Source organism: Filicampus tigris, chromosome 10 (assembly GCF_054856515.1).
Source record: "Filicampus tigris isolate MCC_2025a chromosome 10, RoL_Ftig_1.0, whole genome shotgun sequence".
Taxonomy (NCBI): Eukaryota; Metazoa; Chordata; class Actinopteri; order Syngnathiformes; family Syngnathidae; genus Filicampus; species Filicampus tigris.
Genome location: NC_141226.1, coordinates 24190104 through 24207659, shown reverse-complemented (window position 1 = coordinate 24207659; position 17556 = coordinate 24190104). Strand labels below are relative to the sequence as shown.

The 17556-nt window shown below is 41.5% G+C and overlaps 2 protein-coding genes across 4 annotated transcripts; one reads left to right on the top strand and one right to left on the bottom strand.

Moving 5' to 3' along the window:
• Positions 1-511: 511 nt before the first annotated feature.
• Positions 512-4110, bottom strand: LOC147141470 (uncharacterized). Of its 2 annotated transcripts, XM_086042164.1 has the most exons (4): positions 3923-4110; positions 3625-3737; positions 2582-2683; positions 512-1743 (listed from the first exon to the last, which is right to left on the bottom strand). In XM_086042164.1, the coding sequence occupies exons 3-4, from the start codon at positions 2676-2678 to the stop codon at positions 698-700; spliced, it is 1143 nt and encodes a 380-aa protein (XP_085898290.1). In that variant the 5' UTR covers positions 2679-2683; positions 3625-3737; positions 3923-4110; the 3' UTR covers positions 512-697. The 2 variants fall into 2 exon arrangements, with proteins under 2 accessions (XP_085898290.1, XP_085898289.1); XM_086042163.1 differs by having other exon boundaries at positions 3625-4110.
• A 481-nt stretch (positions 4111-4591) lies between these two features.
• On the top strand, positions 4592-16277 carry sema4e (semaphorin 4e). Of its 2 annotated transcripts, XM_086042129.1 has the most exons (16): positions 4592-4972; positions 5123-5138; positions 7400-7683; positions 8502-8647; positions 9154-9216; positions 9305-9403; positions 9504-9603; positions 10211-10318; positions 10409-10554; positions 11696-11874; positions 11997-12150; positions 12231-12426; positions 12982-13097; positions 13180-13337; positions 13405-13457; positions 14609-16277. In XM_086042129.1, the coding sequence occupies exons 3-16, from the start codon at positions 7530-7532 to the stop codon at positions 15079-15081; spliced, it is 2145 nt and encodes a 714-aa protein (XP_085898255.1). In that variant the 5' UTR covers positions 4592-4972; positions 5123-5138; positions 7400-7529; the 3' UTR covers positions 15082-16277. The 2 variants fall into 2 exon arrangements, with proteins under 2 accessions (XP_085898255.1, XP_085898257.1); XM_086042131.1 differs by lacking the exons at positions 4592-4972; positions 5123-5138 and adding an exon at positions 6198-7161.
• Positions 16278-17556: the final 1279 nt, after the last annotated feature.

The window sequence follows — 17556 nt, the reverse complement described above, 5'->3', positions numbered from 1 at the left end:
TTTATTCACTTAACTCCTCTTTGCTATTTCATTGTTCATATTAATTTCAATGTACTTTTCGTCGCTTTTGACTTGAAATTAAGGGTTTTATTAGTTTCAGTAAACGTTTATTAATGTATGGAGTTGTTGAGTGCAACATTCAAAACAAAACAAAAAAACACTTGACTGCTTGAGCTTCTTTCTGTAAGGACGTACAGCAAACAGAAATAAATACATTCAAAACGAAGCCCAAATGCTCATGCACAATTGACCAAGACAAAAATGAAGGACATTTTTCTATATAGTTATCCTTACAAACCTAAGATGCAATTTTTTTAAACAGCATTTCCATTTTATATCATTAACAAAAAAAGGTAAATTTTTAGTTTGTCAAACAGGTTTCTTCAAAGTAGTTCACATCAAGTATGCCTGCCTATCTATCTCAACATAACTTAGCAGAGGCGCTGTTAACGGCTGGGCTGCGTTTGTGCTTTTAATGTTTGCAAACATTGCTACAGAAAAAGAGACAAAAGGATTTACATCTTACTTTATTTACATGTTTGAAATAAACAAAAAAAAATCACAACAAAAATGGTTCTGTCACTGATCAAATTGTCTTAGCATATAAAAATCATCATAAAATTCAATTTAGTATTTGATTCAAAAATGAAAATTTTGCCACAAAGTGTCAGATTCTTCATCTTTTTTCTGGGAAGCTTCAACGACTTCTACTCTCACTAGAACACTTGTGCATCTGAAGCTGCTGTTTACTTGAGAATCTTTTAGCGCAAATTGCGCAGGGAAAAGGTTTCTCGCCAGTGTGTGTTCTCATGTGTGTTTTCAAATTACAGCTTTGAGAGAATCTTTGGCCACAAATGGAGCAGGCATAAGCTTTTTCTCCAGTGTGTGTAGTTGAGTGTCTTGCTAAATGTCCCTTTGCACTGAAGCATTTACCACAAACTGAGCAGGCAAAAGGTTTTTCTCCAGTGTGTGTCTTCATGTGCTTTTGTAAACCTGAAGAAAATCTTTTACCACAAACCGTGCAGAAAAAAGGCTTCTCTCCGGTGTGTGTTCTTGTGTGACCAATTAAAATCGTCTTGGCAGAGAATCTTTTACCGCAAACTGAGCAAACGAAAGGCTTTTCTCCAGTGTGTGTTCTTGTGTGGCTTCGTAAAAGTGACTTTGCAGAGAACGCTTTACCGCAAACTGAGCAGATGAAAGGTTTTTCTCCAGTGTGTGTTCTCATGTGAGTCTTTAAATACGATGAACGAACCCTTTTCCCACACTGAGAACATTGAGAAAGTTCATGTTTACGTTTGTCTTGTGCATCATCAACGTCGTCAATGTCGTCATTGTCGTCGTCGTCATCGTCATCATAGTTGTCATCGTCCTCATCATAACAATAGTCTTCATCTTTGTCGTTGTCACCATCATCATCATCATCATCATCATCCAAGTCAGGAGAGTCTGACGCCATCTCGTCATGATGCGCTTGTGATGGTCCACCGTGGTCGACATCATCTGTCGCGTGTTGACTTGAGCTGCTGCTTGGATGCTCCGCCCCTCTATTCTCCTCACGCTCACCATTGTCTTCATTTTCACTCTTGAACGGAACAGAGGGCAGTAATGATTGGCCGAAATTCTCCTCCTCCTCCTGCTCCTGCTCCACTTTTTGGATGTGAATGGGCTGCTCCTCCTCCTCCTTTTTAATTTGAGGGAAATCTGGCTTCTGCTCCCAAGGACCAAGATATTTGTCACCAACAACTGCAGGACAAGAAGACAAACGCATTTAAGTTGGGTTGAGTCAAATTTCATGCTGTGCCTTTGATATTGTGTATTACTGATTCTACAGTGGTACCTTGACTAACAAGATTGATTGTTCCTACATTTACACACATGAAATAGCCTAAATATAGTATTAAAATCATCTGTGTTTTGAATGTGTGGGGTTGCCAGAGTTTTGTGAGGGATATATAAAATTGGTTGCACCATAAAATAAAGAAATGAAATTATTTCTGCAAAAAATATCATAGTTATGTTTTTAGTATGAGTTTGAAATGGTTCGTTAATCGCAGTTTTTACACATAGGTTTTGTTTAGTACAAAAACAAAAAACATCCTGACTAATACTAGATAGAATGTTGACGGTTTTGTTGACTAAAACTAGATGAATAAAACTGTTTTCTTGGACTACAATAAGGACTACAATGCGTGACTTAGTCGACTAAAACTTGCCTAAATAAAAACGGGATGAAGTTTACTAAATGTGAAAAATAAAAAACAAGTGTTATTTAAACTGGACAAAAATAGACTAAATTTAACACTACTGCATGAAAAATTAACAGGTTTCATGTGTACAAACCTTACACTCACCATTGGAAGGCAGGACTTTAGCACGCGCGCATGCACACATTCCACTTTCCAAATTATTATTCAAATGATGTTTTTCTCAGATTTTTAAAAACAGTAGAAATAGACCAATGTGTTTTTTTTCCACGGCTAACATCAATACCGATTATTAGGAGCCAATTAATTGTCAGTAAAGGCAGAAAAACATTGCCGTCAGAATATTGATTAGTAGAAACCAGAGCTGGGCACTTTACCCTTTTTTGCCAGTCGGTTGTTCGTCCGCGACCTCGGTACCCTTTCGTCCTCGCTGCTCCATCTTTTTGCATAAAAGTGATCATCCTTCGACCTCATCCGTCCTCGCATTCCATCGGATTAAAAAAAAAAAAAAAAAAAAAGCACACATGCATGACATTGTTTCACGATCATTAGCTGGCAGAAGAAGAAGAAAGCGGAGAAATCCAGGGGACATCATGAGAATATTTAAGATTGTGGAATAAAACAATGCTATTGGGTTTTGTTGCACTTTCACCTTTTATTATGTTATTTTGCACTAAAAACACTTATTGAAAAATAAGGCAATGTTATTTTAGGGGGAGAATAAACATCTTCCACTACCGGGTCATAGCTTTCAGCGTTTTTTTCCCCTCGTCAATGAAATGGGCATCCTCTAGAGGGCAGACTATGCCTGTGAGAACAATGCAGGCTGCAGGGAAGGAACACACATGAAAAAGAGCACTGCACAGTGTTGTCCAGGCATAGCAGGCAGTGTTGCTTTTTAAAAGAACCAAACCCAACACTACATGTCAGCTGGGATTTGAGCCAGTTAAGGACGAAAACCTACCTCCGTCCTTGCTAAATGAGTTCTCGTCCTCCGTCCGACCATCCACAAAATGGGCGTCCGTCTGGGACGGGTGGACCGTTCTGTCCCAGGGACGCAATGCCCACCTCCGGTGTAAACTTAACACTTTAAACTGTTTATATGCCTTAAAGGATTTTCTTTTTTTTTTTTAAATATCTTTGACAATATGCATCTTTGTTTCAAAAACAGCTACGAGATACCATTTGAACATGTTGAAAATTTTCCTTTGTGAAGGAAACTTACAGGCTTAGCGAACATTTGCGCCCTTGAACGAACCCTGACGAATCCCAACGTGAACCCAATATTTGCTGCCTTCGAAAACACTCGCAATTGTTCGCCACAAAGTGGGAAAGGGACATGGTGAGGCTTCATATGGCGACCACTGTCATCTACGGAAATACACTATAATGGAAAGTACAAACAACAAACACAACAAACCTGCTGTGTGTCGCACAACACGAGGCTCCTTGCAAACAGCGTCCGGCCCTTGATGTTGTTGCTCGTTCTCCTCTTTTATTCGACACAGTCCCTCCACGTACTCGGGAGTCGTTCTGGCAAACATTTTTTTTTCACACGAAAATCCCAACACGTTACTGTCTGTTGCTAACAAATGCGTCTCTGTTAGCGGCTAGCGAGCTAAGCTAAAACGAGTAGCTTCAACGCGCACCGAGACAAGTTTATCCTCGTGCGAAGATTTAATCAATGATATTTTTGTCTCGTTTAAGGACAGACGTACTAGGTTGAGGTTCAGTACTAATTCGGGAAGAAGTATGAGGGGCACGTGGGGTCTCAAGAAAGGGCTAGCGCATTTTTGCACGAGGAGGTACGAGCGCAACTCTTCTAAGTGCCCATTCGTCTTTTATTGTTTAATGGCGGGTGGCATCTGACGAACACGGCGCATTACCGCCACCTATTGTGCTGGAGGGTGGGTCAGAGTACGCATATGTACATTACATAGGGAAAAACAACAACAAACAGACCCTCACTTCATCTTTTCTCTTCCTCTCAAACTAAATGACATAGTCCACATTCATAAACTCGATCCAAGTTTCCCAATTGAAGTAACGTTCCATAACATTCGCATTCAGTTTCAGGTTTATTGACCGTCAATTCAAACTAATTAAGTCCATTCCATATTGTTCAGACTCAGTTTTTCAATGCCGTTATTGAAGTTTAGCAATTCGAATTTAAATATAAACGAATCAATTGCAGTTTGTATTGGCACATATTTCAGCCTATAATGAGAGCTAAACCTGAAATACAAACATGTATACAAACATGCTCAGTGCGGAGCGGGAGTGGCAAAAACTGCACCTCGAAATGGTTTGTCTCTCTCTCACGCCTGTTTGGGCTTGTGTCAAAAAGGTGCGGCCATGCCAAGTTTAACTGCCCCCCTCCCCTTCCTCAGTTGATCTCAACTGTCTTCCACACATGCCGTAGTAGTGTAGAGTGCGAGAATGTGTGTGTGTCAGTGTGTGCGTGTGTGACGGCGATTAAATGAGCCCAGAGTTCAGCACCTTTTGCCGCCTTAACGCGCTAACTTGACAAGACCAACAAAGACTGCGAGGAACCGACGCGTCCTTTTGAGCCGAACCAGCAGCTATTTACACCGCGTTTCCTTTCCACCACAAGAGTACCGGACGGGTTTATACAAGAAGGAATAGCTGATGCGTTTTGAGGGGGAAGTAAAAGCGAAGCCTTCATTTTTTTGTAGGCTATTTTTGCTACGTTATGTCTGGTAGGAAGTAACAACGCCTCACGTCGCTTCTCGCGCGCGACGACTAAAGTAATCCCCCCCCCCCCCCGCCCCCTTTTTAAATTTACTATTACTTCGTCATTCAACTCCACTTTCACAACAACTACCGAAATGAGATTTTGGAGTGTATGACTAAAAGTAAAACAGGTGACAGAGACTTTCTTTTTTCTCTCTCTCCAGGCGTGTCGAATCGCAGGTAAGTGATTAACTTCTTATTGCCTGTTCACATGCTTGGGTTAATGCGCGCTCGTAGTCTATAAAGTGACCGGACTATTTTTTTCTAATGTGGAGGGCGAGTTCAGGTGCAAGCAAATTATTAACTTAATGTTGACGGTACACATCCTTGGATCAAGATGCTCTCCTTGTGTATTGTATGTGGGTCCATCTGAAAACAATTCAAGATAACTACAGTATTTTACTATAGCAGTGGTCACCTCTGTGCCACAGAGATCCAGTTTAACTTAATTGGTCCAAAAATATTTATTTTCAACAAATAAAATGTATCTATGTTCATCTAGGGTTGTTGATGAGTGGTGACATTTAGTGACAGGCTGAAAAATGAACATTTAACCTACGTATCCACCTGCCATTCATAAAACAATAGATTAGTGTTCAACTAAAGAGGAGCAGATTTCACACTAATCTGGAAGTAAATTGCTATTAGATCATCCTCATTTCAGTAAAGACACATGTCGTGACATATGGAGGACCAAAACTGCCAAAATTAAAATTAAATGAGAGTGAAAATAAAAACAAATATAAAGAAATGTAATAGAACAAAATAAAAGAAAGTATAAATAAATTGATATTTGGGTGCTGAGTGTGGCTTGGGTTGAACTACTCGCCTATTAGGTAGTTGATAGTACTTGCTGCACTGGCATGTCCATCATTTGAATAACATTTCCTTCTGCATTTGCAGGAGGACCAAAAATTAATAAAAGTGAAATTAAAAAATATACTTGAAAACCATATATATATATATATATATATATATATATATATATATATATATATATATATATATATATATTAGGCCACTCTGTGTGGGTAACAGACAGTTAGTAACTAAATGACATGTTTATAAAGGCACTTAATTTATGTAGCACATTTCATACACACGGTAACGTAATCTGCTTCACATAACATAAAAGGGTTAAAAGCAAAGTACAGTTATAAAAAGTATCTTACGAAAAAAGCGTACAGCTACGTACGTACTTCAGGTTCGTCCCACATCCCCAAAACATGCATGTCAGGTAAACTGAAGACTCCAAACAGTCCTATTGGTGTGAATGGCAGTTTGTCGTATTTTGAAATTAAATATAAAAAAATGAATAAAATCATCTCCCTCTCCATCCTTCATAGGATCAAAGTGAAGCAGAGCGAGGGGATTCAGACAAGATACTGAATTTGCTACATTTCTGCTCGACGGCTACATTTATCACCTATTTGATTTGAAATTGACTGTACCTTCTGAAAACCCAAAGTTTACACCAATAACAATTTCTGTCACACAAGTAACACTAAGGCTCCATTACGAAAGGGTCATGCTATCAATGCTAACGTGCTAATGCTATCTTAAAGAATGCAGCGTTAGCCATACTGTGACAACCACAACTAGACTTTGATACTCGCATGGCATTATCGCCGGCCATGTTTGCAAATCACACTTGTGCATGAGAGTGAGGGGCGGGGTTTTGATCAGAGACTTGAGACTAGTACGTTCAAATCGTGATAGCACTTTAACACTGGAAGCTTACCTGTCAGCATTCTCATACATATCTTTGATGCATATCATCATTGACAAGCACGTGGCTATTTGCTCGTGCCGGGGGACATTTTGAGTAGACAATATGAAAGGCAAGGCTGCGTGCGGGCGTGCGCGCGCGTGTGTGTTCTCAACAAGGCTGGCTTTGGCCTCAGGCGGAAAAAATGTCAACTCTCTTATCAGAACTACATTCTCCGACATGCCGCAGCCCATCAGCTCCTGGCACAGACGCCAGCAAACACCCACTCAGCAGGTTGTCTTAATCAGTCAGGAAACAATCGCTCGAAAAAAATACCCCCCCAAAAAAACCACATTGCTGATTGGTCAACAAGAAACGAGCCTGGGCTTGCGCACTGAAATGGGAGTGGAAGAAAAGCGACACAATACAGGAAACCACGGTTGCAAAAGCGGTGTTGCAAACGCGCCTCTGACTCGTCCTCCAAGCCTTGGCTCGGTGTGTGTGAATCTCGTATTGTGTTTGGTTTTTGCCGGAGAGCTGAATTTGACACCCTGCTGAATGCTTTTCATGGCCCTGCATTAACATCACTATGGCACTGGCAGAATTACTGCCGCGCTGCAGCCTTTCTTTCCATCTCCTTTGTTTGCACCTTTTGCTCTGGATAATTTTTCAGGGCCCGAGTGAGAAGATTTTGACGCCTGTACAACTTTGTGTCTTTCACCCCCCTCCCCAGTGCGCCGCCTCTGTGGTCTGTGCCATCCATCTCGCCATGGACCGCCTGCTGAGCGGCACCTCCAAAGGGGCCCTTGAGTTGCTACGGACATCACCGCTTCACAGATGACACTAGTTGCCTGTGCGACTGGATGACTGCAAGAGTGCATCTTAAATTGCCGTCACACAAAGAAGCCATGCGTCCCCTGCTCTGTGTCAGCGTGTTTTGGTTCCTACCTCTGGCCTTGATGCTGGATGATGACTTACCCTTGGGCTGCGTCCCGCGCAGATATGTGGCCTATCACAGTGAGTGTTGTTGCTGCCTTGTGAGGCATTGGGTCAATAGATTACAGTGGAGCCTCTGAAGCCAAATGCGGTCTGTTGGGTGGTGCTGGTTATCAAAATCAAAATCCTGACCAATCCGTGACCTCATTTGTGACTCAAAACACACTTTCCGCATCGAAATGCCACGCAGCACGCCCTGCCTTGGTCAGCAGCAGAAAATTGAATACATGCATATTTATTCATGCGATTGATGTGATTAAACGGTATCAGATTATACATCAATGTGGTGAATTTATAGTTTCGGCTTTTTCTGAAAAATAAAAAAGGCAAATAAACCATGAATTGATATGAAAAAAGCCAATATTCTATATTATTTGTTCACATGCTAAATAAACACTTTGACTTCACTTCGACAACTTCACAAAATTCTTCCAGCCAAGTGTGGCATAAACAAGTCAGCAAATCAGAAGTCAGATTCCAGCAATTATTTAAAGTTGTAAACGAATCTGTGGTCTTATCTCATCAGCTTTTCATGTCACATCAAACGTGACTGCATATATAAGTACGTGTGTACATTTGACCTTTTTATGGAATGAATTGTGTCGCTCACGTTGGTGACATCACACACACGCAAAAAACAACAACAACAAAAAAAACTTATGGAGTTAATCATGTACCAGATTCCAAACAATGATTTGAAATCCAACTTTTGTGGGTATATTTTTCCAGAAGGTTTTGTGTCAACTCCAGATTGGCACTCACGAAGGAGTTTCCATTGAATTGACTACAAATGAGGCCTACTCGTGTTTATCCCTACCCGTGTGTCCCTTGTGCTTCAGGCAACAACACTCGCCTGTTTCGCGAGGAGGGGGTGTCCAACTACACCGTCATGCTGTTGCGAGAGGACATGAAGCTGCTGCTGCTGGGTGCCAGGGAGGCGCTGTTTGCGCTCGACCTTGAGGACATCGCCACCAAATGGGCCTCTGTAAGAACCGCCAAGACAATGAAGCGACGTTACAAGTATACTGCTTGAAAATCTACCACATAGATCCCCAACGATTTATGATTTTACGGCTCAGGGCAATGACAATAAAGACTGGGGGAAGGGGGGGGGGCTTTGTATGTACACAGGAGGGTGACATTAAGACTTGAGAAAGTTACTAGTACTTTGCCCCGTCCACTTTATTGACGCCTCGGCTTAGTTAAGTTGCTCACACCCGGGACAAATGTTGAGTTGCGTGAATTCTCATGTGTTGCGAGTTACATGGAAAAATGACGCCTATAATTGGCCGTTTGGAGAAATCACAATCTTTTGCCGCACTCTAGAAAATCCTGGTAACTTCTCGATCGGATAGTCTGGAGCATTCGACTCGGAACGCCCAAAATGTTTGTACTTGGAAAGTGAATTGTTTTGTTAAAATGTAAAAAAAGTAAGGGAATTGTATTTCGTTTCATTTCGTCTTTCATAAGAATATTTCACACTTTTCCAAGGTGAAATGGGAGGTGACGCAAGAGCAAAAGAGTGACTGCCAAAACAAAGGAAGAGATCTTGAAGTGAGTTGAAATACCTTTTTTTTTTTTTTTAATCATTTCAAATCCTTCAAACATTGAGCCTGCGTGCTTGATGCTTTTTTTGAAACAGACAGAGTGCAAGAACTATATCAAGATACTGCACAAGACGAAGAATGACAGGATGTACGTGTGCGGAACCAATGCGTTTGATCCCGAGTGTGATTTCATGGTGAGAGCTGTTCACCTTCTTGCTTTCTCACCTTTCACGCTGAAGGTCTAAATGATCAAGACAAGTCCGGAATGAAATCATGTGGTTATTATCCCTGCAGTCCTACACAAACGGGGAACTGACTCTGGAGAAGACGGGTGAAGATGGTAAAGGGAAGTGTCCATTTAATCCTTTCGAAAGACATGCCTCCATCATGGTTGGTGAGTAGACAAATTGCACACGAGCGAAACGCACGCTCATCTTGGTAAAACTGCGTTAGTGTACATGAGGGCTGAACGATTTATCGTCTTATGATTGAAATCGCAATTCCAGCCAATGTGATCATGTCATGGTGCAGATCTTAGTGTACAGCAGACTTTTCACAGAAGTTTATTTGGAAGCGCATTCATGCGGAGAGTAACCAGCAATGATCAGCAAATTAGCACGTCAATTATTAATTGTCCAGAGAGAAAATAATTCAAAAGCTACACAAAGCAAAAAAAAAAAAAAGGAATCCAAGACGAAATGCTTATAAAGTCAAAAGTATACAATACTGTATATGAAAAATTTATGTCAGCTATGTTATGGGTTTGCACTATTTTTCTATTTTGGAGGTCTACACAATGATTGATATCCAAATGACATGATTTGCTCCGTTTAGCTTTGCCAAGTGACGATATTTAATTGATCAATGAATTCTATTACTGCGCATAGAAGAGAAAGCAGACATATGTAACGCATACAAACATGGATATGCGAAATTTCAATCCTTTCCTAAAATCGCTCAGCCCTAGTGTTCATGACTAAATGTGTCTGTGTTTTTGGCAGACGATAACTTGTACTCGGCCACTTCAATGAACTTCCTGGGCTCGGAACTGGTCTTAATGCGCAGCTCTCCTCCCATTCGCACAGAGATTAAGACCTCCTGGCTCAATGGTGACGTGCTTGAGCTTTTGGACACCGTTTTTTTTTTATAAGAAATCAGCTTCTGAAAACTAATCTTTATTCCTCTCCTCTCCATGCCAGAGCCCAACTTTGTCTCCCTGGCTCAGATGCCAGAAAGCGACCAGGGCGATGATGACAAGGTCTACTTGTTTTTCAGTGAGACGGCAGTCGAGTACGATTGCTACAAGAAACCGGTGGTGGTTTCCCGTGTAGCCCGTGTCTGCAAGGTGAAATCAACATTTAAAAATCAACTTCCTTGTTTCTTCATAACACTTTCACAACTTTTTTCCGCTCGTTTGTCGCGCAACCTGCTTTATTCATGTTTTACTTTACTTGGTTCCTAGCCAGCGTCAAATTCTGAGAATGACTGGTTTGAAAAGTGCTCATACTTAGACACATAACTACCGGTAATCCTTAGCTTGATAGCAGAATCGCCCTAATCATTTAAAAAAATATATATTTTAGGAAAATAAAAAACTTAAACAAATGAGACTTTAGAGTGCCTTGATTCAACCTTTGCAGTTGATCATAACTTGGATGACTAAGAATCTACACAAAGAAAAAACAACTTTTAGTATTTTCTCCTGATCTTGTGACAGTAGGTAAATAACTTAAAAGTCAGTTTCATGACGTTGTCCCTCCAACTGTTTGGCTTAATTCTATTCCAAGCACAATCCAAGCTATATTAGCAGCAAGCTAACGCGATAACTGACACAGGCATGTTCGAGGACTTCAGTGACTGCTGCTGAAGTTCTTTTTGGGGTGTGATTCGCTTTAATGGAAATGAAAGTAGCTGCAGTAAAATGGGTACAGCACTTGTCGGTTTCTGCAGTAAAACCTTTATTGTTGTTGAAGTGTTTTACATAGCAGTTATTTGGTTTTGTAGAATTTGGTAATACATCATTGGCGTTTGAGGGAGTCCGCTTGTAGTGGTTCTATTTTCCTCAAAATGACATTTGTCATCTCTTGTGTTTCAACTCTTCAGTTGAACAAAATTCAATTAAAAATGCCCAAAAAGGGAATGTTTTCAAATGTGAACACATTTTTGGGTTCCCAGCCTCCCAGAATGGAAGAATGGCTGTCTCAATTTATTTATTTATTTTTTTTTTTTTAACTTTTCCTTGCAATTTTGGATACATTTTAAAACGCTCCTGCATTTGGAGAAACAAGCTTTATTGCAACAATTTGTGTACAGACCTTGCTATTTTTCCCTTTTTTTTCAACAGAATGTGGTTGGTTTATAGACTGATAAAATATACTGTATTGCTGTAAAGTGAAAAGGTAGAGCGAGAATTTGATGCCAATGCAGCACTGTCGTAGTGTGGACAGAGATGAAGTCCTAAGAGCTGTCTTTGTTTTCCCATGCAGGGGGACATGGGAGGTCGGAGGACCTTGCAAAGAAAGTGGACATCCTTCCTGAAAGCCAGGCTGGAATGTCCTGTCCTGGGCTCGCAGCTGCCCAACATCATCCAGAATACGTACCGCTGGTGTGACCCCCTGAAGCACTGGAATGATTGTTTATTCTACGCCATCTTCACCACACAGTCGTATGTTTTAAAAAAAAAAAAAAAAAAAAAAATTTAAAGCTTATATGGATTGTTTTGGTTTGGTCCGCATTCATGGGAATGCCCCCAACTTGCTCATCTTTGTGTATTTTTTTTTGCTTCAGCGACACGTCAGACGTGTCCGCAGTGTGTGCGTACAGCATGCTTGACATCAACGGAGTCTTTGCGGAGGGACACTTCAAGACGCTGGTCCCTGTCGAAACCTCCTTCATTTGGGTGGCGTACAGTGGGGAGGTCCCGGATCCTCGACCTGGATCCGTGAGTGCACACAGATCTGTTCATGTTCATGACTTCTTCAAGGGTACTTTATCTGGACCCGTTATTTTTTTCCCCCTTAGTGTCAAACTCGATCTCTGGACCTTCCTGACCAAACCCTTCACTTCATCAAAGATAGACCCCTCATGGATGATATTATTCAGCCAATAGGCTTGAAACCTCTGCTGGAGAGAAGGGGAGCCGCTTTTACGTGCATTGTTGTTAACCAAGTGCGGGCAACAGATGGTCACGACTACCATGTGATGTTCATAGGCACAGGTGGGTGCATACAGTAGTTACATGTCCCTACCAATCTTGTTTTACAAGAACAAATGATAATCTTAAGAGAATAAAGTTGACGTTATTTGATTTAAAAAAAAAAAAAAAAAAAAAAAAAAAGATGACAAAATTATAATTAATCTTTCAAAAGTCTTAAAATGTGTTCAAATATAATAAATTGGATTTACGACTGTAAATACTTTCAAAACTCAAAATAAACAAACACGTTAAAAAAAATAATTTACTGAATGACTCTTGTGTAATATCACGCAATCGCAAGACTAATAAAACAGTGTTGTGGTTTTAGTCTAATTTACATATGTACTGTTGCAACTTTGGACAACATTGGGAAGTTGCTCTTGAATTTAATTTCAAATGGAAAAGTCTTGAATTGAACTTGCTCTGAGTGTAGGAACCCTGCGTATAATTTGGAGTTTGTAACAAACTAATCATCAAAACCATCACCTTTTTTCCGGTTAATTCCATTTTTTTTTTCCCACGTGGCCTTAAAATTTTTTTGTATCCTGCTCGTCTAATTCTTTGACCCGTTTTCAGAGGATGGCACCCTTCTGAAAGCAGTAAACTATAACGACGAGATGTTCATCATCGAGCAAGTTCAGCTCTTCCAATCCCCTGAGGCGATTAAGGTCCTGAGGCTTTCTGACGGCACGGTAATATTCAGCTCCGGCCGGCCGGCATTGGGTGTTTGTTGTGTATGACAGGCTAAGTGCAGTCGTGGATCAACATTTCCAGGGGCAGCTTTACGCAGGCTCAGACTACGGCGTAGTCCAGGTGCCTCTAGCCAGCTGTGGGCGATCCGTGTCCTGTTTGGACTGCATTCTAGCCAGAGATCCCTACTGTGGATGGGACACAGATGCAGGGAGTTGCGTCGCCCTTTCCACTACACAAAGGTAGACATTTTTCTTCATGTCAAGAGCACTATGCCATACTAAGTCCAATCAATGTGATCTGCTTTAGGCAACTCATCCAGAGTGTGGGGGAAGGAAACGCCTCTCTCTGCCCGACAGCCGGTGAGTCGGTGCACTACGCTATTGGGACACCAGGCCGTTAACTCTTCTGTCAAATGGCGTCAAAGAATGGCGTTTTGTCCCAATTCATCATCACTCTAACAGCACCGTTGGGAGTACGTCTGTGGTCGTTCAATCCGAAAGAACCTTTGTGAGATCACCGACGTTGGGCAAGCCGGGCTTTTGTCCAAGTTACGCGTCGACTAACAAAGTTGTTTCGAAACCCTTTCTTGAGTCAAGGCTTCTATTTTACATTGGAAAAACCAAGGCACAACAAACAAAAATGTCAGGTAAAATTAATTTCCTCCAAAATCGACCATGTGCCTTGTAATCCGGAGCGTCTTATGTATGGATGTTGGCTTTTAAATTTGTCTTTAATTCACATTCAATTCTATTCTGTTTGCGTTCTCATCGTGCAGGCGTCCGTTTTCTTCATACCGGAACTACAACTACTACCTGCTTCCATGTCTAAGAAACATGGGGAATGTATTCCTACTAGCCTAATGTTGCGGTTGCCGGTTAAACCTAACGCAAGCGGAGCTTTTCTGGGGGCATATTTCCAATGTCACAATGTGGGACCGGACTGGCGCGAGGTAAACGACACAACCAAGCTACCGCTAGCTGACGGGACCGAGCAAAAAAAGGCTGGATTACGCGAGTGTGTTAACTTGTTTACAGCTGCTGTGCTGTCAGCCAAGCTAGCATTTAGCATTAGCCAAAGTAATAACACAACCAGCGGTCACCAGACTGACTAGCGATGTTCCATTTTTTTTTGTCTGTCTGAGGATCCCTTCCTCTGCTCGTAGCAAACTCCGTACAGTTGCGTGGTGAACAAAAGCAAACAAAGACTCGTGGCTCTACCCAATATTTCGTTTCCGGACTGAACCTAGCATAATTAATGTTAACTCTATCAAATAAACATATGGTCCAATTACAAAAACAATTTCCCATAAAATACTTCACTAAGATAATGCAACTTATAGCACATTCATTGATATTGCGCTTAATAATATCAATGAGCCGAAAATTCCAGTATTACAAGGATTTCTACATTTGATCATGTTTGTAAACAAAACTTGTTTGTTGAAGAGGTGTGTCACAAGATTTATCATTATTGTTGTGGCTGCATTTTTTGTTTGTTTGTTTGTTTTCAGAGCCTGTACATGTTGTGAACCAGTCATTCTTGCCTGGTGGGAGTGTGAAGCTTGCCTGCCCTTCATCGTCAAACCTGGCAACAATCAAATGGGAACAAGACGGTCGCCTTGTGGCCTCTTCGCTTCGCCATCAGATCCTACAAGATGGACTCCTCATCCTCAACGCTTCAGACTCTGATGCAGGGCGCTACCGCTGCCTGTCGGTAGAACGGTCCAAAGTTAACCAGTACAGCGCCACTGTCGCCGAGTATCAGCTCAGTGTGAAAGGCGAACCTAGATTACCTCAAGCTCAGAGGAAAGACTCCTCTGCGGTCGGACTGCAGGTTGTCGTTGGGCTTCTGGTTGTTTCTCTTGTGGCCCTTTTGGCCTGGAATTTTTACAACGGCCATCTACCTCTGCCCTGGAACTGCAGCAAAAAGAAGAGAGGGAAATCCTACGAGTCAAACGGCCAGGAGGACCCTGGTCCACTGTGAAGTCACCAAGATGCACTGGGACCGAGATAAGACACGGCTGCCTGGAAGTGAGCACAGAAAGAGCGGCAATATCTCCACAGAGGTCAGCTTCACTTCTTTCTGGGAAGAGGAGCCCTCCGGAATCTGTTTCCTGCAGTTTATCGGCGATAGCAATAAACTCCAATTTGAAGACAATTGCACGCACACTGTGGGAACTTGTATAAGTGTGAATGTGACTTTTTAAGAGCCAAAATATTCATGCGTTGGGCGGTTTCAGCAAAGGAATGGTCAAAGCTGGATAAAATTGCTTCTTTCTTTCCTTATGTTTCATACAGTTTTTTTGGGAAGATTGTTTGCTGCTTGAACTTAAACTCCATTTTGGTGTCGTGCAAAGCTTTCTATTGTCACATGGCTTTACATGAATTCTTGTATACTAGTAATAGGCGGGTCTCTTGATTGTTTGCCCGTTCATTAAAGCGGAAGTCAACCCAAAAATTGCCTTTGCAATGTTATGTTGTATGCAGGCCAACTAGTCGAAACATGGCTTTGTGATGAATATTTTGTTTGTGGAATATGAGTTAAGCAGCAAAATCCACCCGTTTTTAGCCATCTCCGGGGGCGGCCATTTTGCCACTTGCTGTTGCTCAGGGCTCCGATAACAACCAATCATGGCTCAGCTTCAGGAAACATATTCCACAAACGCAATATTAATCTGAATGCCATGTTTAGACTAGTGGAAGCGCATAGACGATTTTATTGCAAAGCATTTTGGGGGGTTGACTTCCACTTTAAGTGTGAATGTACACAACCAAGTATTTTTTTTTTATAAGCTGTCTATGTTAGGGAACATCTAACTGGATTGCAGTGTCATTCTTGTATTTGCATAAGGCACCGTATGCATGCAATGTAATTCGGCAGCTGGGTGATTAAGTGCACTAGAGAAAATCCGATTGATGCTGTCTTAACGTGTGCTGGGGTGAATTTCTCTCTCAATTTTCAGTCTTGAGGCTTGAGCACAAACAGTAAATAGTGGAAATCTTGGCTGTTTTTGAATGTCTCTACTTGGTCACTCATCCCAATTGATACCCAACAGATTTTGTGATACATTTGATTCATATTTTTATTTGTTCACGAGATTCCTGGTTGCCCAGCTGTTGTTTTTATGAGTGACACAAGATATGCTAAACCCACAAAGTAAACACTTAACACAACAATGACCTGTGTTTTTGTTTTTGTTGTTCTTAATCTTTTGAGCATCTTTCTGTAATGAAGTAAAGCAAATGTTGTTTTTGTTTTTTTTAAAAGTCATACGAGGTGTGTGTACTTTACAGTGTAAGCACGCTAGAGGGATGGGACCTGAGCAGTAGATGTCCAAGCTTTGAAATCTTGAAAAGCTCGAACAGATCCCAGGGTCTGGTCTGTAGTGCAACCATCATGGTTGGGTTGAAATGACCGGACCGAGAAAAGCTGGAGAAAGGAAATGGGATAAAGGGGGTTGAGCAACCAGGGAAGGAAATGAGAACAATGGTGACAACACGGGCGTATAAACAGCAGTAATGGTCCCATTGTGACAACATCATGCAGTCATAATGGGACTATTACTGCTGTTTATAAGTTCGATGAGCGTAGTGTTCTACTAAGTTGATGAAGCGCCACAAGCACTCCAGGTGCACTGGTGCCTGGCAATGCAGTGCTTGCTAAGGAGATGGACTTTTAAATTCAATTGTAAATGTTACAGGAAACCAGTGCATTGAATCTACATGGCCTCTTCTTCTGGTTTTGGTTCAAACTCATGAAACAGCATTTTGGGACCAAGTGGACTTTTACAGACTTCCTTGTGCAAACTGTTAGCAGAGATTTGCAACTACCCTCAGGGTCACAAAAGCATGAACTAGTTTTGGGCCATCAGCAAGCAGCAGGAAATAAATGTTATATATACAGTATATAAAATGACTATGCGTTTCAGGTCATTTAAAATTGAGTTTAATGCTAAATGAAACAAACTATCGTCTCTCCCACACGCCATTTTGAATGTTATGAGGATGGACTTCCGCCACCGAAGTGACGTTGCCCACGAAGGATACGTCACAGCAAGTGAACAAATTTGATTGGATAGATTGTTTTGAACCGAGGCCGAGCACTGCACGGACTGTGGCGTCAGTGTCAGTAAGTGACGGTGTGAATATGAGTGTAAACAGTTGTGCATCTCTTCCTATACATGTGCCCTGCGTCTGACTGGCAATCAATTTTAGGGTGTAGACCGCTTTTCACCCGAAGTCAGCCTGGATGGCCTCCAGCATCCTGTGACCTTGAACAGGATAGGCAGTACTGAAAATGAATGGCTGGGTGGACATCTAGTTAGCTAAGGTTTTTCCCCTGTGTTTAATAGTCAATAATCCAAACGCTACTCCCTTTTCACCCCTTTGGCTACATATCAGATTTTTAACCCTATAGTTGCTTTACTTGTTTCGACTCATGTATACAGCTGTGTCAGAC

Bases quoted from the DNA above. Each gene is read 5' to 3' on its own strand.
- LOC147141470 (XM_086042163.1), bottom strand. From the start codon at position 3,748: ATGTTTGCCAGAACGACTCCCGAGTACGTGGAGGGACTGTGTCGAATA. The intron at 2,684-3,624 runs GTTTGTTGTGTT...ATGGAATGCGAG, and splicing joins TGTTGTGCGACACACAGCAG to GACGGATGAGGTCGAAGGAT. The intron at 1,744-2,581 runs GTAAAGTGCCCA...CTTGTCCTGCAG, and splicing joins CAACCGACTGGCAAAAAAGG to TTGTTGGTGACAAATATCTT.
- sema4e (XM_086042129.1), top strand. From the start codon at position 7,530: ATGACTGCAAGAGTGCATCTTAAATTGCCGTCACACAAAGAAGCCATG. The intron at 8,648-9,153 runs GTAAGAACCGCC...CACTTTTCCAAG, and splicing joins TCGCCACCAAATGGGCCTCT to GTGAAATGGGAGGTGACGCA. The intron at 13,098-13,179 runs GTAATATTCAGC...CAACATTTCCAG, and splicing joins TGAGGCTTTCTGACGGCACG to GGGCAGCTTTACGCAGGCTC.